At 54.2% G+C, this 26,196-nt stretch overlaps 1 protein-coding gene across 2 annotated transcripts; it reads left to right on the top strand.

Annotated features, from left to right (window-relative positions):
- The first annotated feature begins 5,759 nt into the window (after positions 1-5,759).
- Positions 5,760-24,719, top strand: SLC45A3 (solute carrier family 45 member 3). Of its 2 annotated transcripts, XM_068538474.1 has the most exons (6): positions 7,362-7,398; positions 16,445-16,515; positions 17,851-18,261; positions 19,075-19,860; positions 20,568-20,833; positions 22,935-24,719. In XM_068538474.1, exons 3-6 carry the CDS (start codon positions 18,090-18,092, stop codon positions 23,370-23,372), a joined length of 1,662 nt encoding a protein of 553 aa, XP_068394575.1. In that variant the 5' UTR covers positions 7,362-7,398; positions 16,445-16,515; positions 17,851-18,089; the 3' UTR covers positions 23,373-24,719. The 2 variants fall into 2 exon arrangements, with proteins under 2 accessions (XP_068394577.1, XP_068394575.1); XM_068538476.1 differs by lacking the exons at positions 7,362-7,398; positions 16,445-16,515 and adding an exon at positions 5,760-5,787.
- Positions 24,720-26,196: the final 1,477 nt, after the last annotated feature.

Genomic DNA, 26,196 nt, shown 5'->3' with positions numbered 1-26,196 from the left:
GAAATGAATGCCTGGATGCGTAGTAAATAGCACTGGATCTGTCTGATTCCAGAGCCCACATTTTTTCCACTGGAGCGTAGAGCTTCTCAGGGACTAGCTGGTGCAAGATCTCCGTGGGGGCGTGGAGCAGGCAGAGCTCTGTCACATCTGGCTGTCCCTCCCCATTCTCCGACCAAACCCAGCCTGGTAGTTAGCCCCTCAGGCGCTCTGAGCTCCAGAGTAGAATCCCGGGTATTCACAGTGACGTAATCACCTCCTTGCTACAGGCATTTTAGAACCCAGCCCAGTTAACTGTCTTTCCCACTAGAGACTTACAGGGGAGTTGTCTGCTTCACTCCTGAACCCTTAAGGGGAAGGAGACAGCACTACCTTTTTGCCTCTGCCTCACTGCCCTGAGCAAGTCCCATGAAGCGTTCCACCCCCAGTTCCAATCCTTCGTGTTACTTAGGTTTCTAAAACTAAGCCGTCGCGGCTCCAGTTCTAGGCTCCCTGACTGGGAGCTTTCTGCTGATGCCCCGAGAAAATCTAAGAGGCTAAAGGACTCAGTTGAGAGGAAAGTGGGACGGGTTTCATTGGTTCTTAGAGCTGGGAAGGACTATTGTGTTCATCCAGGCTCACGCCTTACCTGGTGCCTGAGAGCCCTGCAAATGCCCCCGCCACGCTTAATCTGTTGAAAGCGGCTTGGGTCCTGCCCCTTTGTGAACTCACCTATGATCTGACTCCCCGTGACTCTCTCCGCTGGTCTAGGCTGGCCCTCTGAAGCCATTCCCTTTTGACATTGACTTTGCCGTTGCCTACAGAAAAGCCAACACCTTTCCATGGAAGAACGGGCTCAGCATTTCCCTCCCTCTGCTCCCCACTCAGCTGGATTTCTCTGATTTGGAGGCAATTTTGGTCTCTCCCCCAGTTCCCCATGGGCCTGGGTGGGGCTCGGGGAGGACTCAGAAGGAGGTTTAAATCCAGAGGAAAGTTCTCTTCGTAAAAGAATTTCTGTTTTTTCACGGTCAGAGGGAAGTTTCCTGAAGAAAGTACCCTTGAAGGTGTTTGTTGTTGTTTTAAAAACTTCCCTGCATGGGGTACCACTCAGATTGGACTGTCCCCAGCTGTGAGGTGGGGGACCTCATTCGTCAGCAATTTTAAGGCTCCGCCTTCTAGCAATGATAGTCAGGGGGGAGCACGGGCGACCTCAGGACCTAGAGGCCATGGTCATTCCCAAGCTTGAGGTTTGAGAGGGAAGATGCAGCTGTCCAGTTCTTTCAGTGGTTTCAATATCCTCCTCTCTGTGCTCACGGAGTGCTGGTGATGGTGGAAATATGGTCCAAGTGCGGGGGTAGACCCCCTCCACCCTTCTCAAACTGCTTCATCTTATTTCTTCACCCAATCCGTTCTAAACCTCTCAGTTAAGGAGGCCCTGGGGGTGGTTTTCCTTCTCCGGTCCCTGATCTCCCCAACCCCTAACCCTCTGAACAGAAATGAGGTGCGAGAGTCCACACTGGGGAGCGGCCCAGGGGTGATTTTTCATTCTTCTTTCTTCCTCCTTCATTTTATTTATTTTTTCCTTTAAAAAATAATATTTATCGATTCTTTTTTTTCTAGTTACGAAAGCAATTTATGATCCACATAGATTTGGAGATACAGAAAAATTTCCCTAGTGCCCCCTGCCCTCAAAATCATCCATCCTGTTCATTGAAAACCAGTATTCAACTTTTGGTTATGTCTTTTTAAAATCATTTCTTTTCTATAGATATACACCTAATTTTAAAACTTTTTAGTTTGTAATAATTTTAGATTTACAGAAAAGTTGCAAAGACAATAGAGTTCCCATATACCCTTCAACAAGTTTTCCCTGATGTTAACATCATAGTACAATAATCAAAACTGAGAATTAATACTGGTGGAGTAACATTCACTAAACTGCAGATTTTATTCGGATTCCACCAGTTTTTCCACTTATGTCCCTTTTCTGTCCCAAGATCCAATCCAGGATATCACATTGCATTAGTATATAACTAATTTTTTAAAAAATGTATATCCCACTATGCGCACTATTTTGTACCCAGCTATTTTTGTTGGTAATATATCATAAGCATTTCCCCGTTCAGTTAAAATTCTTCTATGTCATTACCATTTTTTTTAAACATCTTTATTGGAGTATAATTGCTTTACAATGGTGTGTCAGTTTCTGCTTTATAACAAAGTGAATCAGCTATACATATACATATATCCCCAAATCTCCTCCCTTTTGCATCTCCCTCCCGTCCTCCCTATCCCAACTCTCTAGGGGTTACAAAGCACCAAGCTGATCTCCCTGTGCTATGTGGCTGCTTCCCACTAGCTATCTATTTTACATTTGGTAGTATATATAAGTCCATGCCACTCTCTCACTTCATCCCAGCTTACCCTTCCCCCTCCCCGTGTCCTCAAGTCCATTCTCTACGGTCATTACCATTTTTAATGGCAGCATAATGTTCCATTACATGGATTTGCCGTAATTTGCTTAGCCAATGGCTTATTATTCCACATTTAAATTGTTTCTAATTTTTCACTATTATAAAGAATGATGAGGGCTTCCCTGGTGGCACAGTGGTTAAGAATCCGCCTGCAAGGGACACGAGTTTGAGCCCTGGTCCAGGAAGATCCCACGTGCCGCGGAGCAACTAAGCCCGTGTGCCACAACTACTGAGCCTGTGCTCTAGAGCCTGCAAGCCACAACTACTGAGCCCATGTGCCACAACTGAAGCCTGCACGCCTAGAGCCCGTGCTCTGCAACAAGAGAAGCCACCGCAATGAGAAGCTCACACACCACAACGGAGGGGTGGCCCCCACTCGCCGCAACTAGAGAAAGCCCGCATGCAGCAGGGAAGACCCAGTGCAGCCAAAAATAAATAAATAAATAAATTTATTTGTAAAAAAAAGAATGATGAGATGAACATCTTGTACATATTTCTGATATACATATCTCTGGTTATTTTGCCATAAGAGAAATCCCAGAAATGGAATTCCTGTGTCCAGAGGACCCATCCTTCCCCCTTCTAAGTCCACGGTGAGGATTTGGGCCTATTGACGGCCTTTATGCCTAAAGAGACTGTTGACCCTTCATCCTGAGACAGGCAGGGGAAGAAGTAAAGAACCCTCTCAAAGGGGACCACCACCTTTGGGTGGTAGAGATAGCAAGAGGAGGAGGAAACATCAAGGGAACTCCAGGTTCTTCATGGCTTCTCAGGCTTTTTCCAGGCTACCCAGCCCCAGATGGGTATCTTATCTCGGTAGAAAGAGGACGATGCTCGCTCTGAGCCCAAGGATAATGGGAAGGGGCTACGGGTGGGGGGTGGAGCAGAAGCTGCTAATGCATTTTTGCCAGCATCTTTGGTTTCTCCAATATCCAGCCAGACTATTAGCAGTTCCCCAAGGATGGCCTTGCTCCTCACGTCATCCCCCATTTCCTATAAATGGGAAGTGGCTAGGGAGTAGGGTGTGTGCATGTGCGTGTGTGGTGGGGGAGGGAGTGGGGATGAAAGGAAAGGGACATGGTGGTCTTCCTACAGCTGACTTAGTGGGGAACTGAAACACAGAGAAGCTGTTACTAATCCAGAACGACCCAGCATTGTGGGGAGTAGTTTGGGCGTTAGGACTTTCATTAAGGCTTGGAAGTTACTGGTCAGGATAGATGAGGGATTGCTGCCTCTGCCTTGTTTCTGGGGCCCAGAGACTCTGTGTGTGTGAGTGTGTGTGTGTGTGTGTGTGTGTCTGTATTAGTAGTAGCAGTAGTGGTAGTAGTAGTAACTGGACTGAGGGATTGCTTCAGTTTCTTTATCTGAAAATGATACCCATCTCTTGAGTTGTCACAAGGATTGAATGAGTTAATACATGAAATGCATTTAGAACAGTGCCTGGCACAATCAGTAAAAGTTAACTACTATTACATGAGGCTACACCAGCAGAAAAAGGGGAGGGAGCACCTTCCCAGCAGAAGTCCCTACAGCACCCTGTGCTGGGTGGGGCCTGGAGAGTACATCCAACTGGCTTGGTAAAGAAGGGTCACCTGCATTGGGGAGGGGTGAGCCAGGAAAGGGGTCAGCGGCCGGGAAGACGCAGGGTGCTCTGGCGCAGGCCAACTTGCTTGGGGAGGGGTGAGGGGTTATTAAGGAGGGAAAGGTGGCTTAGCCCTGGCACTTATTCAGGTGGCCAGACCCGCTGGGTGGGGTCCAGTATCTCACAGCAGGCTGTCTGCTCACTCTCCTGAGCCCTCCTCCCCCTTCCTCGTGTGGGAGGGAGGGTTCCTATTCCTCTGAGGTGGGACAACTCCCTCCTGCTCCCCCAGTGCTCCTTCCCCAAGCCTGGAAAATACCACCATCCACTCTCTCCTGGCTCAGTAATTTTCCAGCTGACCTGGAATTCCCTCTGACTCCTGCCCCCTTTTTGGGGCAAAGGAGACACCAGCTCAGGGACCCAGGACTCCACCCAAGTCTCTCTGCTGGCCACAAATGGGTGTGCCAAAGGCTTTGGAAAGCCACTGGGGCACTGGAGGGTCACCTGCTGGGAGGTGGGGGGTGAGTGCGCCCAGAGACGCAATGCTGAGACCGTTTACAAGTTAAACTTATTCAGTGACCCAGAAGGTAGATTCTTGGTTTTTCTCCCTCTGCTCTCTCCTGCACCCACGCTCTCTTCCCCACAGCCAACAGGGCTCCACTGTTCCCCACTCCTTTCTAGATTTCCCATTCTTCTCTGCCTCCAGTTGGAGGTGCCCTTAGAGACCCTCTGGCCAACTCCTTCTTACCAAGGTTCAGAATATGGAAGGGACTTGCCCAACATCACAGCCGGTTGGTGGCAGGGCCAGCACTGGAGCTCAGTGCCCCAGTGTCCAGTCCATGGCTACAGTCAACTAGGTCCTCCCCTTCAAAGCCATCTTCCTCCGATTTTTGTAGCATTCAAGTCAACAATGCACACAAATTGGAGTTCTCTCCACTCTAATAAAACTCCATGAAGGAAGAAAGACACAACTGGGCCTCCAACCCCAAGGCCAGCCTGGGCCCCCAGTTATCTCCCACCTTCATTGTTCACTCTTGTCAAAGGCATTCTGGAAACAGGTATCTTTTGGGACCTTGCTCAACAGCTGACAGAGGGAACATTTTACTGTCAGTGTATCACCCCCTTTCCCCATACACACCCTTAAGGAGAAAAAAAAATTGAAATTTGGCTTTTAACTTCAGGAAGGACTGAGTTAGCTATCAGGAAGCTCTTTATGCCTCAGAGAACAGCAAACAGTAGGAAGAGTAACTCCGGGAGAATGTGACATCTCCTTTCAAGGCTGGTCCTGGATGGGTGGGGTGCTGCTCGGAACGGGGACAAGGGGATGGCCGGAATAGCGCGTGGGGGTAATGGTCGCAGACTGGCTCAGGGGAGGGGAGGCGCCCCGCGGAGCCGGGCAGCTTTCACCTAAGTGTTTTGGTGGCGAGGGGGAGGCGCACTGCCCTAGGTAATGATAGGGCAGTCTGGGAGCCACGCGGAGGCTGCCCGTCGCGGTCGCGGCTACAAAGACAGCTTCGAGACCTCCCGCTTTCTTCCCTTGGGTACCAGCCCCACCCCTTCGTACCCCCTCCCAGCACCCCCCACCTCCGTCCCGCCTCGCCCCGCCCCCTCCTGGCCGCCCCAGCGCGCATGCTCTTTCCCCCCGCGGAGTAACCTGGAGATTTAAAAGCCGCCCGCTGGCGCGCGTGGGGGGAGGCGGGGGGTGGGGAACGAGCTCGCACGCGCGGGCCCCGGGTGACAGCCGCGCGCCTCGGCCAGGTAGGGGCGCGCCCGCCCTTTTCCGCGGGGAGGGGGTCCCGGCGCGGGAAGGGGAGGGGCGCTGCGCGGCCGAGCTCCGTGGTGTCGCGTGTTTTGCGCCCCGCAGGAGGGGGCCGCGCCGTGGCTGTCTCGGACCCGCGCGCCCAGCCCCCTGAGTCCCAGGGGAGCTGACGGGGTTGCGGGCGCCCGGGCGCGCCCCCTCTTCCTGCACCGGGCCGGCTGCGGGGTGCTCGGGTCTCCGCGGAGGCGGGCCGGGCTGGAGGCGCCGGGTCCCCCGCGTCCCGGGCCGGGCGGCGGGGTGGGCGGGGAGAGGCGCCTCCCCAGAGCCCCGGGCCGGGCAGACGGCGGGCACACCGGCCGCTCGCTCCTGTTGCCGCCTCCCGCGTCAGAGTTTTCTTTGGAAAGTTGCATTTATTTTCTTCCCTTGTCTCGGCTTCACCGGAAAGGGGCAGGATGAGTCACCGTGGCGCGCACAGTCCGGGACCTGGGAGCCGGGCAAGGGGTCGGCGGTCGGGACGACGCGGGGTGCTCGGGCGCGGGCCAACTTGCTTGGGGAGGAGTGAGGGGTTATTAAGGAGGGAAGGGTGGCTGAGCCCTTTCGGACGTTAGTCTTGGGGCTTGGCTCTAGGCAGAGAGTTGGGCTGGAGTGTGTGCCCCGTCCTGAGCCTCGGTTATCCCTCATGGGAGGAGGAGAAAGAGAGGGCGTCTTTATCCTTGCCTCCCGGGCTCAGGTAGGGATGGTGAGAATGCTGAGATCAGCAAACAGGTGTGATGAGGTGATATCTGGGCATCCACTACAGCTTCTCAGGGCTCTGGGCTTAGGCATGGCAGGCCTGCTGGAGAAGGCCCCATGGACCCTCAGGGTTGCTCCTGAGTGAGGGTCAGTCCTTCCTATAGTCTCCTGTTCTCCCCAGGCGCTGCAGCCCTGTCAGTTGATCTTGCCCTTGACCTCTGAATCAGTTTCCTCTTCCTGACAGACACTCTTGATGTGCTCAGCTTTCCCCCCCTCCCCAGGGCCACACCTTCCCCTTTCTTTTTTCCCAAGGGGCCAGAATTGAGGGTAGGGAGGGGTTTGGCATGGTGGGTACCTGCTGAGGACTTGCCCTTCAGCTGTTACACGGACCTGATCCCAGTGGAGCAGGGACTAAGAATAGCCCAGCTGCTGTCTTGCTGCCCTGGAGTCTGCAGCCGGGCACAGCCTGTGGACCAGGGCCTAGAGTGACCCTTGCTGGGCTCCTGAAAGCGTTGCTCAGGGGTTGGGGTGAGGCCCCGGGGGCTTCTGGCTGCCTTTCATGATGCACTTAGCACTTCAGAGCGGGACAGCCTTGGTGTTGGACTCACCTGCCCAAGGCCTGGGGAACAGGCTGGCATATGGGGGTGGGGAGGGCAGGGCCAGGAAGTGTAGGCTGATGATTTCCTCAGGCTTCCCTATAGAGCAACTTCTAGGGTGTGATTGCAAAGTTATTTGAGGTCACAGTCCTTTTTGTTGGATTGGTCTCATCCTCTCATTCCTCCCTTATCTCCTCCCCACAAGCTTGTCTGGAGCCGGGACTCAGTTGTTCTAAAAGTGCTCAGAAAAATGGAGCTCGAGTCAGCAGGATGAATCTGAAGGTACAAATACAATTGTGGGTGAATGTACAGCTGTGGACATTCAGGCCCCACCTTAGTGGAGATGTGATGGGGGCGGGGCGGGGGGAGTTTTCCTTTGTACTCATGGAGTGTATGGTGAACTCGCCTGTTCCTCCTGGCTCTGAGGTGTCACGAAGGAGGAGGAGGAGGAGCTGGACAGTGACCCTTGGTGGCCCACTGAGGTACCTCCAGGCCACTGGGTGGTGGAAAGATGGCATGGATTCCCCTCTCTCAGCCTGGGTAGGGCTCTGGAGATTAAAGGCAGAGAGGCAGGGATCGTCTCAGGACTCCAAAAGTGAAATTAAGCTCTGTCATTTGGACCATTGGAGCCTGATAACACAGCATTATGGATAACAACCCAGACTGTCAGGTGTTTATATCCTGGCTGCTCCAAACTGGCTGTGGGACGAAGGGCAAGTTACTTAACCTCTTTTAAGTTTCAGTATCCCTGGCTGCAAAGTGGGGATGATAGTAATAATGATAATATCTACTCTGTAGCTTTGTTATTTATTAAATAATAAATAGAACAAATATATATGTAAATATATAATTATATATATCTAAAATGTAAAAAAAAAACTATAGCTTTATTAAACCATACATATAGAGCACTGGACTGTGTGCCTGTTAGGTAACAAGTGCTCAGTAAATGTTAGCTGGTATTAACTATATCTACTATATCTACACCTGTGACCCAGTGGACAGCAGCACCCAGCCTGGGCATCTGTTCTTGGGTTCTCCTGTAGACCTTTGTTTCTTTGGGACCAAGGCCTCCTGGACTTCGGGGAGTAGGTATGACTAGTTGAAACTGGGCTCTAGCACTCAGATGCCTGGGTTTGTATCCCATTTCCTCTTGCACAAGTTACTTCACCTCTCTGTGCTTCAACTTCCTCCTCTGTAAAATGAGGATAACAGTACCTACCTCACAGTATTGTGAGGATTAAACGAGCTGATAAAACCTCTGAGCCCAGCAGCTGCAAGTAAAAAGAGCTTGATAAATGTCAGCTGCTGTTACTTGGTAACAATGGAGGCAATCATTGTGGTTTACACTCAGGAACCAAGGTTTCTTAGCAAGGGAATTTTACTATATACAACTATACGTAAACTGTGAATGACACATTTGCAGTTGAACTTGTGGTCTGGTGCAAAGAACACACCAGGACTTCATGTCCTGGTCTCTCCCCTGTCAATACTGTGTGTGGTTTGGTTTTTAATCAGTCCAGAAACCCCTGCCCTGCCTGTTCCCTCAAGATGGAAGAAAGTGCCATGAAGTGATGGAGGTGAATATATATCCTGAAAGGTTAAGTGCCTTCTATGCAGAAAAGGTTATTTGTTCTGATTTTTGGAGAAATTGTGTGAGAGGGAGGGAGTGTTCTGCTCTGTCCTCCCCCCACCCCCCAACCCTTGGGATACTTTGCACTGCTTTCTGGTGTCAAGAAGAAAAACCCAGCCTGGCTTTCTGTGAACAGTCAGTGGCCCTGTTTGTTGGATAGCAAGGGTGGAGGCTGGACCAGTTGGTACCAGGCCCAGTGTCTTGAACGCTGATGCCACTTGACTCCCAGCAATTGAGCTGGAGTGTGGAGCTTTGTCCAGTGTATTAAGTGTCCCTGCTTGGGGGCAGGGGCTGGTGACAGAGCCATCACGGGATGGTCCTGATGTCTGGCCAGAACTTCCTGTTTAATCCCTTTTTCTGCTACGTGGTCTGTGTTTCCTCCTCCATGGGAAGAAGTCCACAGTTTTGTCACTGACCCTGAACGACTTGTGGGGCTTCTTGCTTCCGATGTTGGAGACAGGCCTACCTCACCTGTTGGCCTTGGTTTCTGTGTCTGTAAAATGTAGATGATAATATTCACCTTGCAAAGTTATGGTGAGGATTAAATGAGATCGCCATATTTAGCAAGGAGCCTGCATAGACCAGGTGCTCGGTATGTGTTTGTTCCTTTCCCCTTCTTTGTTAATTCTGGAGATCACTGTCTCTGGGAAGCTGGGATGAGCCAGCAAGAAGGAGGTTGAAGACTAGTCAAGGTTTGGGAGAAAGGGGTCCTTGACAGCTCGAGGTCCAGGCAGCCCTGGAGGAGGTGGAGGACTTGAGCTGGACAGGGTTCAGGTGAAAGGGAGAGGAGGCCCAGGGGAGGTAACTGGAACTGATGACTACTTTGAAAGCAAAAATAGGCCCAGTGCTGATGAATAGCCCCGTCTTGGGCCCATGTCTCATGATTTGGGGTCTGGTATTCTTTCCACCACCCCTGACTGGGGAGTGGCTAAAAGGAGAGGTGGGTGCATATAGAAATCCCAGGCTCCAGCAGCTGTGTTTTGCAGACATCTACCCTTTGCATAGTTCCTACCTACTCGTCTCTCACGGCTCAGCCTCCTCTAGGAAGCTCTGGAGGCACTGAATATGTCCCACTGTAAGGACTTGGGTCTCAGCCCCTGCACCACCTCACTGTGCTCTGGCTACACCTTGGCCCTTCTTCTGAAGGGGCTGAAGTCAGTTGTTTCTGAATCCCCAGCCCCTTCACAGCGGGCTTGCACACGCCCGGAGCTCAGTAGTGGTGGGTGGGTAGGCTTTAGTCTCTTGGACATTTCTCTGGGGAAGGTGAGGTTGTAATGCACTGAGGTGCACTCTCTTCAAGGGTGGGCAAAGTAGGGCTCTTTAACAACAACAAAAAATCACACCTTTTTTGGACCCCCCCTCACGCCCTGCTCACCACTGAGTGGACTGTTTTGGAGAACACATCCCCAGGACTGAGTCCGGCCCAGAGCCCTCTGATGATAAATGGGGCTGGTCACAGACCTTAGGATAGCAGCGCTGAGAGAGCCTGGCCTCCTTCCTGTATCCATCACCTTCTAAGGGAGCCCAGGCAGCAGGGAGGGGACAAGGATGTGCATGGCTGGGGAGAGCTGCCTGGTCTGGCTGACTGGCAAAGTTCAAGTTCGCTAGGAGGGAGGCTGTTCAGGTTTCACTTTGCAGGGGCTGTAGGGAGCAAGGGGAGGGAACTTCCCAGTGGCCTAAACATGCCAAGCTCCCCATTCTCCCCCTGCGTTCCTCTGCCCCCACCCTGGGCCAAGGGATTTCTTGGTACCACTACCCCCACCTTGTAGGAGAGTGTTTATTGTGGCCCAAGTAAAGGAAGAATTTAGTTACTGATTTCTGCCAGGAACAGAGTCCAGCTCTGGGAGGGAGTAGGGAAGAGGGCAATTCTGCCCCCAGATGTCTTGGTTACTCGGATCAGTTTCAGGTGACCGCTGACCCTTGGCACTCTGTTGTACTGGAGCAATGTGTAGGCAGGTAAAGGATGGGGTAAGTGCAGCTCGGGAGCCCTTCTCCACCTGGTTCTCCTTGGCTCTCATTGGTGGAAGGCTATACCCCCCCGCCCCCCCACCAGTGCCATGTGGCTTTGTCAGTGAGCACTCAGTGGGCACCTGTCCCTGGTGAGCACGCTGCCTGGGGCCGGGGGCGCGGGTGTGAGATCACAAAGCTGCACAGTTGTAAAGAACCTTAGACAGCATCTAGACTAGCTCTCATTTTACGGGTGCGGGAACTGAGTCCCAGAGAGGTAGAGTGGCTTATTCTAGGCTACATAGTTATAAGAGTTGCTGAAACCGGACTACACTGTCCAGACTCCTAGTTCAGTGCACTTTGTAGAATTTTTGAATGGTTTGAATTTTCCATTCAGCCCTTTTTACCTGTGCAACTTTGGGTGTGTTAATGAATTTCTGAGACTCCATTTTCATCCTTGTGAAATAGGAATATTAAATAATTTGTAGGATTGTACAAATGGTATGAATTAGAGAAGGTTTGGCAGGTACATGCAGACACCTCCTGGACGGTTGGCAGGTGTCAGCCGCTGTGATTATTTTCCCTGTGGGTGGTTCCCAGCCTGTCTCCTAACTGGGGTTGTTTATCCCACCCTCCCTTTCCCTTTGCAGCCTCCAGCACCAGGCAGGTCTGCTGAGTGACCTCTGCTCACCTGCCGGGGCCAGCACCTGGGGAGGCATTTACATTCTTGGCATTCCTCTTGCCTTTGGGGGCTGAAAGAGGCGCTAGTGCCCGGGTGGGAGGCACGTGGATGAGGGGGATGGAAGCTGAGAAGAGAAGCAGTGTTGGTCCCCCTCCGACCTCTGCTGCTCCTGTTGGGAATGAGAAACCCCCTCCCAAGTTTCTCCGCTGAGGAAGCCCAGACAACTGAAGAAGTGGCTGCCAGGAACTTCCACATACTTCCTCCAAACACACTACACGACTATGAAGTTGGTGGTATTAATCTAAGTTTCCTCGCCTGTCAAATGGGTATACTCATTGTACCCGCCTCATCAGGCACTTGGAAGATTAAAACGCTTGAAGAGTGCCTAGCATGTAGTAAACCTCAGTGTTAGCTGCTGTTAGTAATTGCAGATGAGGAAACTGAGGCTTAGGGAGGTCAGTTAACAAGGTCACATATAGTTACAGTGACATATGGAGATGGCATGCAAACCCATGCCAGACCTCGGTCACCCTATAGAATGCACTGGGTTCGGGGATGTCTGGGCTCAGAGGCCTGTGACACCTGCGGTGGAAGAGAGCTCCAGGTTGAAGAATACTGATTGTCTTGGTTTGGAAGGCACTTGGTCAAGGTGACCCCGAGTGACCTTGGGTCGCAGCTGTTCGCAGAAAGGAAGTCTGATTGGGAGGCACAGGTGCCTGGAGTCAGATGTGTGTCTGTTTTGACCATCCGCATGGGGTTGCCACGTGATTCTGGGAGGGGTGCTTGGCCTAGACTAGCCAAGGTGAGGGTCAGGCCAGCCCCAGAATTCCTGTCGCTGGATTGGAGAGGGGAGGGGAGATCAGAGCAGGCTCCAGGGACAGCCCGCTGTCCTTTCCCCTCCCCTTCCCCCAACCTCCTCCGGCATTTGTTTCCTTTCAGAAGCTGGGCTGGGGCTCTCAGATGGCAACAAAAGCAACTTTCCTCCAAGCCACTGCCACCTGTTGGGTTTTCATACATTGGGGGTGAGCGGGGGGAGGGAGCCGTTGCCCTTTTCCCAGTGTCTGCAGTGTGCCCCCTCTGCGCCCCCAGGGACTGGGATTCTCTTTGCTGCCCAATGTGGCAGGGCTCAGGAGCTGGAGCGGGTGGGGGCCCGCAGCAGCTGGAAGGGGAATTGAGCGGGAAGGGGCCGGTGCTGGCAGCCGGGAGGGAGTTTGATGGATTACTCTGCAGGCCGAGAGGTTTCTCCCTAATCCCCCTTTGTGTCCCGGCCTGCAGGCCCCTCACTCTCTCTGACAAGCTGCTAAGCAGAAGGCTTCCAGTCCGAGTGAAGAAAAGGCAGCGCAGCAGGGCGGACTCTAAATCCCTGGCCTCTGGGCCCTGGGGAGGCAGGAGCTAGGGAGCAAGTCTGGATGGGGGTGGGGTCTTCTCTCTGCAGATGCTCCAGCCCCTGTTCTTCTGTCTTACAGTTCCCTCGAGGCGAGGTGGGAAGGTTGCACTCTGAGTGGGGTTCTCAGGTGTCTGTGGGAGCGCTGGGAGGTTGTGGGTCTTGGCTCTTTGTGCAAATCACTGTTGCCTTCGGCAGGGTAGGGTTGGGGGGAGCAGACCCTTGCTTCTTTGGAAGTACGCGTTTGAGCTCAGAGAATCAAAGACTAAATATGTGTTGGAAGGCATGGAAGCCGTGCTTAGACTAGTCCCGTGTCCCCCTCTCCCTAGCTGCCCGGGCAGAAATTCCCACAGCGCAGCACCCCTGACGAGGGGGTCTGTCACGGTGGAGAGCTCATTGCCTCACAAGGATGTTCATTTCCCGTCTGCTGTCTGGCCAGCACAGGCTCTTTCTGGGGTGTCCCAAGACTCCTGTGGACCTGCCAAGGGCACTGGTCCCCTAGGACTTCTGTGCCCCCAACCTAGAGGATCTGGGAGAGCGCAACTTGGAATGAGATTCTGGCGTCCAGCCCGGTGTGGAGGAACAGGGGTCCCCCCTCCCGTGCAGTCTCACGTCCTCTACCTGTGGGCTTCTCCCCACCTGCAGTCCTGGCCTGGGCCAGATGGCCTGGGCTGGGGTGTGAGTTAGGGAGATTGGCCTGGAGTGATCCCACCCCTTTCTGCAGCTGAGTCATTATTCCTCCTGGCTGGCCTACCCCATCCCCAGTTTCCTTCTCTGCGGGGAGGGGCTTCCCAGTGGCCGCGTGAGAAAGAGCACAGTCTTTGTGAGCGTGGAGGGAGGACGCAGGGTCGCCGGCTCGCGGGGTCAGGGTGCGGCCGTTTGATGTGCCTGGCCGGCTGTGGGGACACTGGCCCGCATAAAGAGGCCATAGAATTGCTGCCTGACACTGGCCCGCTGCGGGGCTGCCCCCAGCCCGGCTCCCTCTGACCTCTGTCCTTCAGCGGAGGGAATCTGCTCCCCCAGCTCCACCTCAGCCGCGAGGGGTGGCAGGAGCCCCTTTGAAAGCCCTCAAAGGCCTCTTTATATATCCCTCTGACTCTCCCTTCCCAGAGGAGCTACCAGGAGGTGCCTTTCGTCCTGCCTCCTCCACTCTTGAATTTTGGAGAAAGTTCAGGCCAAGTTTGTTCCTGTTGCTCAGTTTCATTTCCCTGTGCTCCCTGCTGGGGCCTAACCTGAGGTGGCGGGGTGGGCAGGGATGGGGCATTCCAGCCTGGGAGGCTCTGTCCCATCCACTCACCACCTTTGAACCCTTAGGAGAGCTGCCCCCTCTGGGGGTCGGGCTGGAATTTCCTTGGTGCGTGGGGGACTGGGGGTAGGCACTTAGGTCTTTCCTATCTCTTCCACCTCCCACTCCCAGGCTGCTTTCAGCCATTTATTCTGCAGGTAAGCATTTCCCAGGCTCCTTCTCATGCTAGGGTGGGTGCTGGAGAGTTGCAGTGGAGCCTACAGCCTGCTCTGGGGGTGCACTCGAAGTCTCCCTGTATCTGGAGCTGGGTAGGTAAAATGCAGGTTCACCGAACGTGCCCACGGCTCTCAGTCTCCCAGGGCTTGAGCCCTGCTCCCCCAAGGGTGAGGGAAGATGGCCTGGAGCAGAGCTCCCTAAAGGTTCCCAGGAGTCTCGGGTTTCCTCCAGCTTTCTTGCTGTCCCGTTATCAGGGGGCCCAGAAAAGGGGGGAGATATTTGGACCTTGAGAGGGACTTGTCCTCCTTAGAAGGCTGCTATTCACAAGGTTAGGCCAGACTCCCCCTTTCATGTACCTCCACTTCCCTCCTCCTCCCGCCCCCTCCCCACCAGGTGAGCACTCGGGGGCTGGCTCTTCTGGTTGATCTTCTGTTTGCCGGACAGGGCGCTCCAGGAGCAGTGGGGCAGGAGGATCTGAGTCAGAAGCATCTCTGAGGCTGGAGGGGAGGCTTGGATCCTGTTTCCCCGCCTGTATTCCTGAGGAGGCGGGGGAGCTCCTGAAACAGAGGGACCCAACGGGGATCTGTCACTTTCAAGCTTTGGGAAGAAGTGTGCCCTGGGGCTGCGGATTGGAGTGGGTGTGACAAACCGCTTCCTGTTCCCCTCTGAACCTGGGACCCTGGGGCCTGGGCTTTTCTGTTTGTGTCCCTGGGAAGAAGGCCCTGGAGGGGCCGCTGATGACTTGAGCTTGTGCTGTGGGAGTCCTCTGTAGTTTCTTCCACCTGAGAGCTGGGGTGGGGATGCAGTGGGGGAGGCTGGGGCACTGGGGAAGATGTAAGGAGGAGGAAGGGGGGGCTTTGGAAGGGAGAGTATTCTTACGGGCTTGGACTTTTCTCGGGCACTTCTGGGCTGGGAAGAGTCAAGTCTGTGGCGGTGAGAGTGCCCAAAAGAGGGAGGACGGGCTCAGCAACCTAAGAGGAGAGGGGTGCCGAGCAGGGCTGGAGCCCGCCCACTTCCTACCCAACTCAAAGAATTCTTTACCTGGCCCAGCCCCTGGTCACTGGGTAAAGCACCTCTGGGGGGTGGAGAGAGGCGCTGGGAGGGGGAAGCAGCTGGGCGGGGGGAGGCGCTGGGCTGTAGAAGGATTTTGCCTTTCTCCTTCGTGGGCTGTGGAGGTCCTGCTTGGTCCTGGGAGTGGGGAGCTGGATTAAGGGAGGGAGTAAGTCAGGTGGGGTGATTAATGGTTGCTGGAGAGCTGCAATTTATTTAAACCACAGGGAGCAACCAGGGCTTGGGTGCATGTTGTGGGAGAGGCTGCGTCTGATAAAGTCTGTTTGCTCAGGGAGGACCTGGTTCCTTAAAAACCCAGGGCAGGTGAGTCTCCAGGGCCCTCCCAGACTGAGGGTGGGGAGTGGAATGGGCTGGAAGCCTTTTGACCCAGAACCCTTCCCTCCAGGTCGGATAGCGCCACCCATTGGTCTCTGCAGCCCCCTGCTTTCCTTCTGGGGGTGCCATGGCAATGCAGCAAGTGGGGAGAACTTGAGCCGAACCCACAGCCGCCCAGCTAAGGCTGTTGTCTGGCCCCCCAACCCACTTTTGGGACCGTGTGGGTCAATGTTTTCTCCCCGTGCCACCCCCATAGGAGTCTGTGCCTCTTCCCAAGTGGATGGTCTGGGTCTCAGTGGAACTTGGGGGAGGCGGCTGCCCAGCCTTGTCTGAAGTCCCTTCCTTGGTCTACAAGCTGCAAAGCCCTGGAGGGCAGTTACGGAACGGACGCATCTTACCCAGGATTGATGGCCGTCTGTTTTCTTTGTGGCACAGCTCAGAGAGCACCTACAACATGCTTCGTAACACAAAAGTCCCTGCGGGGCTTAGTGATATTTGAAACGATAAAAGAAGTTGAAGCACCAAGTCATGAGATGCTGAGATTGAAGAGGGCATGAACGAGGGCCGAGGGTGCTCCAGGAAGGCTCTCGGGTGGGCCCAGGCCCTTGGCAGTAAACCTTGCACAGGAGTGGTGCTCTTCAACAGTATCGATGGGGTTGAGTCGGTGAGGCTAGGGAAGGCACTCCAGACTCTAGCCACAAGTGGTGTGAAGCTCTGTCCACCCGCCTACGCCGCCATGGGATGGATGACAGGTTGGGGGACTAGGGCCCACCCTCTATACCTTCTCTGCATAGCTGACTTGATTTCCCCTCTTTTGTGGTCACTTGTAAACAGCGGACTGCAGTGGGTGCCACAGTCAGGAAGCAAGACCTGGAGGCCCACTGCCTGTGGATGGAGGACCCAGGGTGGGTACTCCCCTGTTGGGATGTCTGTGTACAGGAGGCCTAGCAGGAAGGGCTGTGGGGACGTCTCTGCTGAGAGTGGAGCCAGGTGGGGAGAGAGGAAGCCTGCCCGGGGGTCACTGGCATCATCGCAGTGGCTGCCAGGTGGTGCGGTTTCATGCCCCTGTGAGGCTGGAACCTGGGACCGGCCCCACTGTCCCCTGACAGTTGAGCAGCGCATGTGGGAATATGTCCTCCCCATGGACGCTGAGCATGGAGAGAAACTCAAGGTAGAGGTTTTCAGGCCTAGGTTCTTCCAGGGGAGCGCTTTTTAAATGGTTTCAGTGACAGGTTAAAACCCAACCTGACAAACCACAGCCTCTCTTTTTTTTTTTTTTTTTTTTAAAGACACCAATTGTACTTGAACATTTGTTACTTTTTTTTTTTTTAAATTAATTAATTAATTAATTAATTTTTGGCTGTGTTGGGTCTTCGTTTCTGTGCGAGGGCTTTCTCTAGTTGCGGAGAGCGGGGGCCACTCTTCATCGCGGTGCGCGGGCCTCTCACTATTGCAGCCTCTCTTGTTGCGGAGCACAGGCTCCAGATGCGCAGGCTCAGTAGTTGTGGCACACGGGCTTAGTTGCTCCGCGGCATGTGGGATCTTCCCAGACCAGGGCTTGAACCTGTGTCCCCTGCATTGGCAGGCAGATTCTCAACCACTGCGCCACCAGGGAAGCCCACAGGGGAGCGCTTTTTAAATGGTTTCAGTGACAGCTTAAAACCCAACCCGACAAACCACAGCCTCTCTTGTCTTCCTCCTTGTCCTCGTCCTTGGGGTGGAGTTACGGTGCAGCATGGCTTGTGGCCAGGTAGTATGGAATAGGAAGTGTGACTCTTAACGAAGGGGAATTGAACAGCCCAGCTTTGGGAAGTAGAGAGAGAAAAGCGAACAAACCAGGCCTGGCAGAGAGTCTCCAGGGGGCACCTTGGTAACAGTGCCTCGAGAACTGGGAATTCAGCTGGTTTGATTTTTTTTTTTTTTTCCTTCAATACTAGGAAACAAGGGCAATTGCAAAGATATTCCAAAACAGAGAATTACTGACATCTAGTTGGCTCTGGAGTGTACTGAGGTTTAAAAATCATATTTACCTTATTAATATGTCAACTTTAAGCTAGTATTAACATGCACTTCCTGATTGGCCAGTAGGGGGTGACACCTGGGTGGCAGGGCCACACCATCAGCCTGGGAGTGAACAAGATTCAGAATTCAGAGCAAATCCTGGAGATCAGATTCCCGGGAATCTCTGTGTGTGTGATTGTCCCAGCTCTTTTAATACTCTGTGTGTGTGATTGTCCCAGCTCTTTTAGGATCTGAGTGTTGAGATATGTCCCCACTGCGGCACCCCACGACGACAGACAGGCGGTTAGCATGGCTGAGAAACTAGACCTGCACAGAGGGCCCGCAGAAATGGGTTTCTGGCTGAGTCCTAGGCGGTCGGTGGCAGCAAGGAGGAGAGGCCTAGGCGTCTGGAGCAAGGCTGAGACGGAGCAGTTCTGGAGTGTGTGAACAGGCTGGAGCCCTACCCACCTGGCCCGTCATGGTCCAGAGGCTGTGGGTGAGCCGCCTGCTGCGGCATCGGAAAGCCCAGCTCCTGCTGGTCAATCTGCTGACCTTCGGCCTGGAGGTGTGCCTGGCTGCAGGTATCACCTACGTGCCACCCCTGCTGTTGGAAGTGGGGGTAGAGGAGAAGTTCATGACCATGGTGCTGGGTGAGTCCCCACATCCTCCTTCCCTCCTGCTCCAGATATATGTCCCCTGGGGAAGTAGGGCGACAGGGCCTCTGCCCAAAGAGCTGCTTGGAGGCAGAGGTGGCTGCCTGCTGTCCCTGAGCCTGGTGGGTCAGCGTGGCTGGGGAGGGGGTGACCCTGGGCTGAGGGGGTCTGAGAGAACGAAAAGGGTACAGGGACGTTCCCTGGTGACCTCTGTATCCCTGGTCCCTACGCCATGCCTGGCCCACAGGAGACACTGGAGAAACTGCCCTTTGTAATTCATACCTGTGGTCTCATTTAATTCCTGCAGCAGCGCTTTGAGGTTACCCATTTCACAGAGAAGATGATGGAAGCTGATAAGCAGTTAGGTGACTTAGGCCGCTGGACGGCTAGCTTAGCTGCTGATTAGTAGGGTCGGGACCACCCTCAGCCCCCACCGCCAGGGCTCTTTCTTGCCGCTAGGGCAGGGGCTGGGCTCCTAACTGCGGACGAATTCTGTAAAAGCCACGGAGGGCAAATATCATCATGTGACTCCCAAGAAGAGGGGGCTCTGTCAGGATGACAGGCTCTGGGGTCAGACTGCCTGTTGAAACCGTGCCTGTACACGGCAATCACTGGTCAGTTGGCGCACTAGTGATATTAGTTGTGAGGAGTAAATTGGGGTCCTGTGAAGTACTCAGCACAGCCCCAGTATACAGTTGGCCCTCCATGTGATATCATCATCATTTCCATCCTTCTCGAGGCAGTTGGTACCCTTCCCCCTGCCCCTTCTGGGCCCCAGCCTCCAGCTCATACTACTTGCCCTTCTTGCAGGCATCGGTCCAGTGCTGGGTCTGGTCTCGGTCCCACTCGTGGGCTCAGCCAGCGACCACTGGCGTGGGCGCTATGGTCGCCGGAGGCCCTTCATCTGGGCCCTGTCCCTGGGTGTCCTACTGAGCCTCTTCCTCATCCCGAGGGCCGGCCGGCTGGCGGGGCTGCTGTGCCTGGACACCAGGCCCCTGGAGCTGGCACTGCTGATCCTGGGCGTGGGACTGCTGGACTTCTGCGGCCAGGTGTGCTTCACTCCGCTGGAGGCCCTCCTCTCTGACCTCTTCCTGGACCCAGACCACTGTCGCCAGGCGTTCTCCGTCTACGCCTTCATGATCAGCCTGGGGGGCTGCCTGGGCTACCTTCTGCCTGCTATCGACTGGGATGCCAGTGCCCTGGCCCCCTACCTGGGCACCCAGGAAGAGTGCCTCTTTGGCCTGCTCACTCTCATCTTCCTCACTTGCGTGGCAGCCACACTGTTTGTGGCTGAGGAGGCAGCCCTGGGCCCAGCCGAGCCAGTGGAAGGGCTGTCGGTCCCCTCCATACCACCCCACTGCTGCCCGTGCCACGCCCGCCTGGCTTTCTGGAACCTGCGCACCCTCTTTCCCCGGCTGCACCAGCTCTGTTGCCGCATGCCTCGCACCCTACGCCGACTCTTCGTGGCCGAGCTGTGCAGTTGGATGGCATTCATGACCTTCACACTGTTTTACACAGACTTTGTGGGCGAGGGGCTGTACCAGGGTGTGCCCAGGGCTGAGCCAGGCACCGAGGCCCGGAGACACTATGATGAAGGTAAGGCCTTGGCAGCCCGGGGCCCTGTTGTGGGAGCTGCCCTCCTGTGGATGTTCGGGCGCAGGGAGATGCCCACAGCCTGTGCCTGGGCTGGAAGCTGTGCATCTGGGCCCCGATTTCCCCATCACGAAAATGGGCCAGTGTACAGGCTGCGTGTGCAGCTGCTCAAGGAGCAGAGTGGCTTTGCTGCAGTCTCAGCAGAGCCTTGGGCTGATCGGAGAGTTTGATCAGTCATTGCCCCAACTTGATGGAGGAAGAGGCTGAGCTTATTTAAGGTCCAGAAACTGGGCCTCGGATTTGCCTGGCCCGAACTTCAGTGTGCCCTCTGCTCCCCTACTGACTTTCCAAATCGCCTTGCCAGCCCCTTCCAGCTCAGGCGTCTGGAATTCTATCTTGGAGCCCACAGCAGAAATGTCTTTGTGTTCCCTCTACCCCTCCTGACAAGCTGAGCACAGTCAACCCTTAGAACATCTTCCTTTGCCCTTAGCCAGTGGCTTTGGCCACATTCCCTGAGGTCAGTGGAAGAACCTACACTCCCGTTGCTATGGGTAGGGCAGGGGATGCTGGGGAGCAGGTCCGGAAAATAGCAGGTCTTGGGCAGCAGGTGCCTGTGGCTCCTAATTCTGAGCACCCCTCCCCTCCCCCATGGTATTGGGTCCTTTTTCCCCACCGCCTGTCTGATGGCCTCTTCCCCCTCCCCGCTCCAGGGGTCCGGATGGGCAGCCTGGGGCTGTTCCTGCAGTGTGCCGTCTCCCTGCTCTTCTCTCTGGTCATGGACCGGCTGGTGCAGCGATTCGGCACCCGGGCCGTCTATCTGGCCAGCGTGGTGGCTTTCCCTGTGGCTGCCGGCGCCACGTGCCTGTCCCGCAGCGTGGTGGTGGTGACCGCTTCAGCTGCCCTCACTGGGTTCACCTTCTCTGCCCTGCAGATCCTGCCGTACACGCTAGCGTCCCTCTACCACCGGGAGAAGCAGGTACTCGCCCTGGCCGCGGAGTGGAGTGGGGTGGAGGGGCAGCTGACTAGCCCAGAACCGGTGTCTGGCAAGAGAAGCTGGAGAAGGAATTCTCTGATCAGAGAGGAAGCCTGTTGTAGCCCCAGGGCCAGAGACTTGGGCTGCGGAAGGAGGGTGTAGATTAGATTCTGGGAATGACTTCCTGGTGTCAGGACTATAAAGCACTTAAAGTGGATGATTGCAGGAAATGTGAAATCCTTCTCTGGAAATCCTGAAGAATCAGGCTAGCAGAAGCCCTCAGTCAGGGCTGAGTTGTTCTGTGCAGAGGCAGGGGGCTGGATCAGATGACCTCTGGGTCCCCGGCTTCAGCAGCCAGTGAGTGGGAAAGGTCTGGTGTGGGCCACGCCTCTCCTTATTCAGGGGGGGACCTTGTGAGTGACCCAAACCTTGCTTTGGTCTCGGAGATGGGGAAAGCTCCTTACCGCCCCTTCCCCTCTTTCGGTTTGTCTTCCTTTTCTGTTTAATTCTCTCTTTTCTTTTCCTGCCTCACTCCTTTGCCTAGTCCCCTTCCCCTGCCCCCATGGCGGATCTCTGAGCCTGATGCGCCTGACACCGCTCGCCTGGGCACTGTGTAAGTTGGGGGGCCTCCTTCCTGCTCAGCCCCACACTACCCAGCCCCTCCAGGGGCCCTCTCCTCTGGGAAGCCTCCTGACCAGGCTGTGTGGTCACCTTTGTTGTCTCCACTGGCCTCACTGAGCTACAGCCCTGGGTGCAGAGCTCTGCCCAGAGGGCAAGAAGTTGGGGCATCCCGAGGAAAAAGAGATGCAGCCTGGCTTCACAGGGCTTCTAGACCGTAGGAAAGACATAGTCTGCCCCTTGTAGGACATGGGTGGGGTGGCAGAGAAACACCTAGCTGGGAGGCTGGTTAACTGAATAGGTAGCTGCAGGGGTGGGGGTGGAGGTGGGGCTTTGGGTTGGGGGAAGCTGGTCCCCGAGGCCCCTGTCAGCGCATTGATAACCTTCATCATCCTCCATGCTTTCCCGCCCTGGTTGGGGGCTTGGGCTGGTGTCCAGAAGCCCGGCTTGGGCATGTGCCAGGGAATGTGCTGAGCTGGTCTTCCCTTCGGGCTGAGAACACGTCTGTCCCCAGGGGCCTCTCCAAGCTCCAGCCGCACTGATCTTTTGTGGGGTGGCAGGCAGGAGGTGAGGTCCCAGGCATGGTTGGCCCCGCATCCCATCTATGTCTGCTTTGTCCGCTTCTGGCTGCACCACGAGCCTTGGGATTCCCTGGCGCCAGGCTTGAGCTCTGCCGTGGCTCCCAGCACTAATGCAGCTGACCCTGAGAGCTCTGTGTTAGGCACTAGTGGGCCTGGGGAAAGCGGTCAGATGAGTTCTGGCCTCGTCCTTAGATAGGAGGGAGGCTCTGGGACATTGCGGGCAGGGCAGGGGCAGGTCACACTGATCCAAGGCAGACAGAAGGAACGAGAAGGCTTCGGCCTCAGCACAGCTGGACCATGGGAGTCGGGAAGAGGGTGATTCTTTCTGTTCCTTGCTTCCTCCAGGCTGAGTCTGAGGACCCTCCCTGCCCCAGGCTGGGGCCGCAGACCTCACAGTAGGGCAGCAGCTGTAGCCTGGGCCTGGGACCCACAGTGGGAAGGGAGCGTGTCTCTGTGGAGGTTGACAAGGATTTCCCAGGGGTGAGGTGGGAGGGGCAGGAGGAGGGTTAGGAGCATCTGTGTGGGGCTTTGGGGCCTTGGGGGCCCCACCTGTCCTCATTCTTCTGTGTCTTTCCTTTACCTTGGGGTTCTGTTCTCTTCCTAACCTGCAGTACTGAGTTTGTCTGTCACTTACTGATTCTAGGAGAGGCTAGAGGAGACCTAGACTTCTGGTTTCAGATGTCCCCTCCTGCCCCCCTGTCCCCCTGCCCCCCTTCTGAGGAGAATCCTCACTAGACCCAGACCAAGCAGGGTCTGCTCAGTTTTCTGACCTGTTGCCCGATTTTCATTAAGGCCTAGTGCCTGGTTTCTTCTATCCCCTGGGATAAAGGCCAGGGTCTGTTCTCCTAGTTGGGGGATCCCATGCTTGGGTACATACCTGTCCTTGTGTGTTCCCCTCCCCCCAGGTTTTCCTGCCCAAATACCGCGGAGATGATGGAGGTGGTGCCAGTGAGGACAGCCTGATGACCAGCTTCTCGCCGGGCCCTAAGGCCGGATCTCCCTTCCCCAATGGACACGCGGGTGCTGGAGGCAGCGGCCTGCTCGCTCCTCCACCTGCACTCTGCGGGGCCTCTGCCTGCAATGTCTCCATGCATGCAGTGGTGGGCGAGCCACCGGAGGCCAGGGTTGTTCCGGGCCGGGGCATCTGCCTGGACCTTGCCGTCCTGGACAGTGCCTTCCTGCTGTCCCAGGTGGCCCCGTCTCTGTTTATGGGCTCCATTGTTCAGCTCAGCCAGTCTGTCACTGCCTATATGGTGTCGGCTGCAGGTCTGGGTCTGGTTGCCATTTACTTCGTCACACAGGTGGTATTTGACAAGAGCGACTTGGCCAAATACTCTGTGTAGAGTACTTCCAACCCACTGAGGGAGGACCTGCCTCACTGGGTCCCAGCTCTCCCTATTCCAGACTCCCGTTGGCCCGGTAGGGCTGGGGGCTGGCCTTCCAGTTTCTATTGCTGCCAAAGTGGTGTGGCTCTCTGCTGCCTCCCTGTGGCAGTGAGGTGCATAGCTGCACAAGTAGGGGACTGGGGCTTCTTCCCTCCCACCTCTCCTCAGTCTTTAGGGCTGGCTGACTGGAAGCTCTCCGGAAGGCTTCAGTCTGGACTTCCACGAGGAGAGAAGGGCAGGGCATTTAATTAACTCTGTGCACTGGAATGCAGGACTCTGCCGGGGGATCACCCAGGCTCAGGGTTAACAGCTAGTGTCCTGGTCGAGAAATACCCAGAGAAGGGATTTGGGGAGCTGAGTAAACTCAGCCACATGGTCTCCTACAACCAAGGCCTCTTATCCCATAGGTTCTCCCAGTGTCGCTCTTGCATGGGAGTTTCTAATGTGAAACGCTCCTCTACAGGATTTGAAAGTATGAAAGTTATTGGGGGATGCGGTCCCGAGGGGAGAAAGGAAGCTGCCTAGCCCCACAGCGCCACCTCTCTCCTGTTCCCCCTCCCCTGCCTTTTATTAGGACTTGGCTTGTTGGCCCCTGTGTTGCCATCACAGGGACACGGGTTTTTAAATATTTAACTTATTTATTTAAGTAGAAGGGGAATCAAGGTGTTTAGGGGTTGGGTAGGATGAGATCCCTAATGACTAGGTCCCCTGAGACGATTGGTTATTGGGCTGAGAATTGTCAGAATCTCCTCCTGGAGTGATTGGTCTGGCCCCGGAACTGCCTAACCCTGAGCCTGGAAGCTCTGCTTACCCCAACTGATATCCCAAATCCTGTTACCCAAGGCGGGGAGGGCTGGGGAAAGGTAAAGGGTGGGGCTTCAGGTCTCAGCAGCCTCCGTAGCCTCCCCTCCCCTCTTGGCCCTGCCCCCCGCCCCCCCCACCTCCCAGCTCCCCTCTGCTCCCTCTAGGACTGGGCTGATGAAGGAGCTGCCCAACCCCACCTTTCCCCACTGGCTCCACAGCCCTCTCCTTGGGGCTGTTTCGGGACCAGAAGCACAGAGTGTGGCTCCTTGAGCCTTTATCCGTCTCAGCCCCCAGGGCATATCTGTGCTTGGGGAATCTAGCACAGAAACTCAGGAGCACCCCCTGCCTGGGCTAAGGAGGTCTATCTCCGGGGGGCTTTAAGTGCCGTTTGCAATAATGTTATGTCTTATTTATTTAGTGGAGTAAATATTTTATACTGTATGTGAGCAATCAGAGTATAATGTTTATGGTGATGAAATTAAAGCCTTCTTATATGTTTAATTGGTCTTTGTGTCTTTTCTGAGCGGAAAAGACCAAATCTCTCAAATTATCCTCAGCTTCCTTCTCATCAGGACCGTTTTGGCAGCTTCAGTTCCCAGCACCACCAGCAGGTGGAGCCATAGACCAACACTCTTTTGTCCTTTGGCGATTGGGTGTGGCTGTGCTTCCCTAGAATTGGGGAGTCCCTTTGAGGGTGAGGGAGAGGGCGGGAGAGTAAGAAGTATAGAGAGTGGGGGCATTTTCCTTCTCAAATGGCTCGCGGTGTGGCCAACGAGATGGAGCGACCACCCATTATCAACCAGAGCAATAGGAAGCCCCTGGCATGTATGGGTGAGGATTCGACACCACTGTGCCTCGGTTGCCACCCTTTCCCACCTCCTTCACCCTTCCTGCCAGGCTCAGGTCAAGTTCAGTCTTCTCAGCCTTGCCACTTCCTCACCCCTCCAAACTTGACTGGCCTTCCTGTCCCTTAAATTCAAGTGGTCAGTATAGTTAACACCCTAGGCAAAGACTAGCTTTATTTTTTAAATGTTCTATGTTTTATTTAACTTTCTATTAGTTTTCAGACATACACAAGAAATGAGCCTGGTGATAATGAACCCAACTTCAACATTTATTAACATTCTGCCATTTTTATTTCATCTATTTTCCCTCCCAACCCTTCCCCGCCCACCACCCCCCCCCCCAGGGTATTTTTAAAGCATATGGCAGATACAATTTCACTTCACCTGAAAATACTTCAGAATGTATCTTTAAGAAATAGGACTTTTAAACAACTTGATCACAATACCATGAATATATTCAACAAACAGTAGTTCCTTATCATCAATTACCCAGCCCATGTACAGTTTTCCCCAATTGCCTTGAAAATATCTTTTTACAGTTGGTTTGTTTAAATCAAGATCTAAGAAAAACAACTATTAATTTGCATTTAGTGGTTATGCTTCTTAGGTTTCTCTTAATCTCTAACAGTTTCCCTCTTTTTTTTTTTAATGCCATTCATTGGTGAAGAAACAGCCATTTTTCCTACAAAATTGTCCACAGTCTATGTTTGGCTGACTGTATCCTCAGTGTTATTTAAAATGTTCCTTCTTCCCCCCTTTTCCCCCATAATCTGGTAATAAGATCTAGAGGCTTAGTTAGATTCAGATTTGATTGTCCCATCAGAGGGACACAGGCCTTTAAATGTTTAACTTAATACCTCTGTACACGCTTACATAATTTTGAAGAAATTTCAGGTATCATATTCCATTCCTAAATATTTCAGGATGTATTTCAAAAAGATAAGCACTTATTAAAAAAAAAAACACATAGTCACTTTGCTATTATCAGACCAAAAAAAGAAAATTCCTTAGTATAATCAAATATCCAGTCAGTGTTCACATTTCCCTGTCTCATAAATTTTTTTGTATAGTTTTTGTTCAAAGTGAAACCTAAATAAGTTCCTTATGTTGCAGTTGGTTGATGTGTCTCTTAA

The sequence above is a fragment of the Eschrichtius robustus genome, chromosome 3 (assembly GCF_028021215.1).
Source record: "Eschrichtius robustus isolate mEscRob2 chromosome 3, mEscRob2.pri, whole genome shotgun sequence".
NCBI lineage: Eukaryota > Metazoa > Chordata > Mammalia > Artiodactyla > Eschrichtiidae > Eschrichtius > Eschrichtius robustus.
This window is presented reverse-complemented; position numbering and strand designations above follow the sequence as displayed.

Excerpts from the sequence above, each read along its gene's own strand:
- SLC45A3 (XM_068538476.1), top strand. The coding sequence starts at position 18,090 with ATGGTCCAGAGGCTGTGGGTGAGCCGCCTGCTGCGGCATCGGAAAGCC. Across the intron at positions 18,262-19,074 it reads GTTCATGACCATGGTGCTGG|GCATCGGTCCAGTGCTGGGT; the intron begins GTGAGTCCCCAC and ends CCCTTCTTGCAG. Across the intron at positions 20,834-22,934 it reads TCTACCACCGGGAGAAGCAG|GTTTTCCTGCCCAAATACCG; the intron begins GTACTCGCCCTG and ends CCCTCCCCCCAG.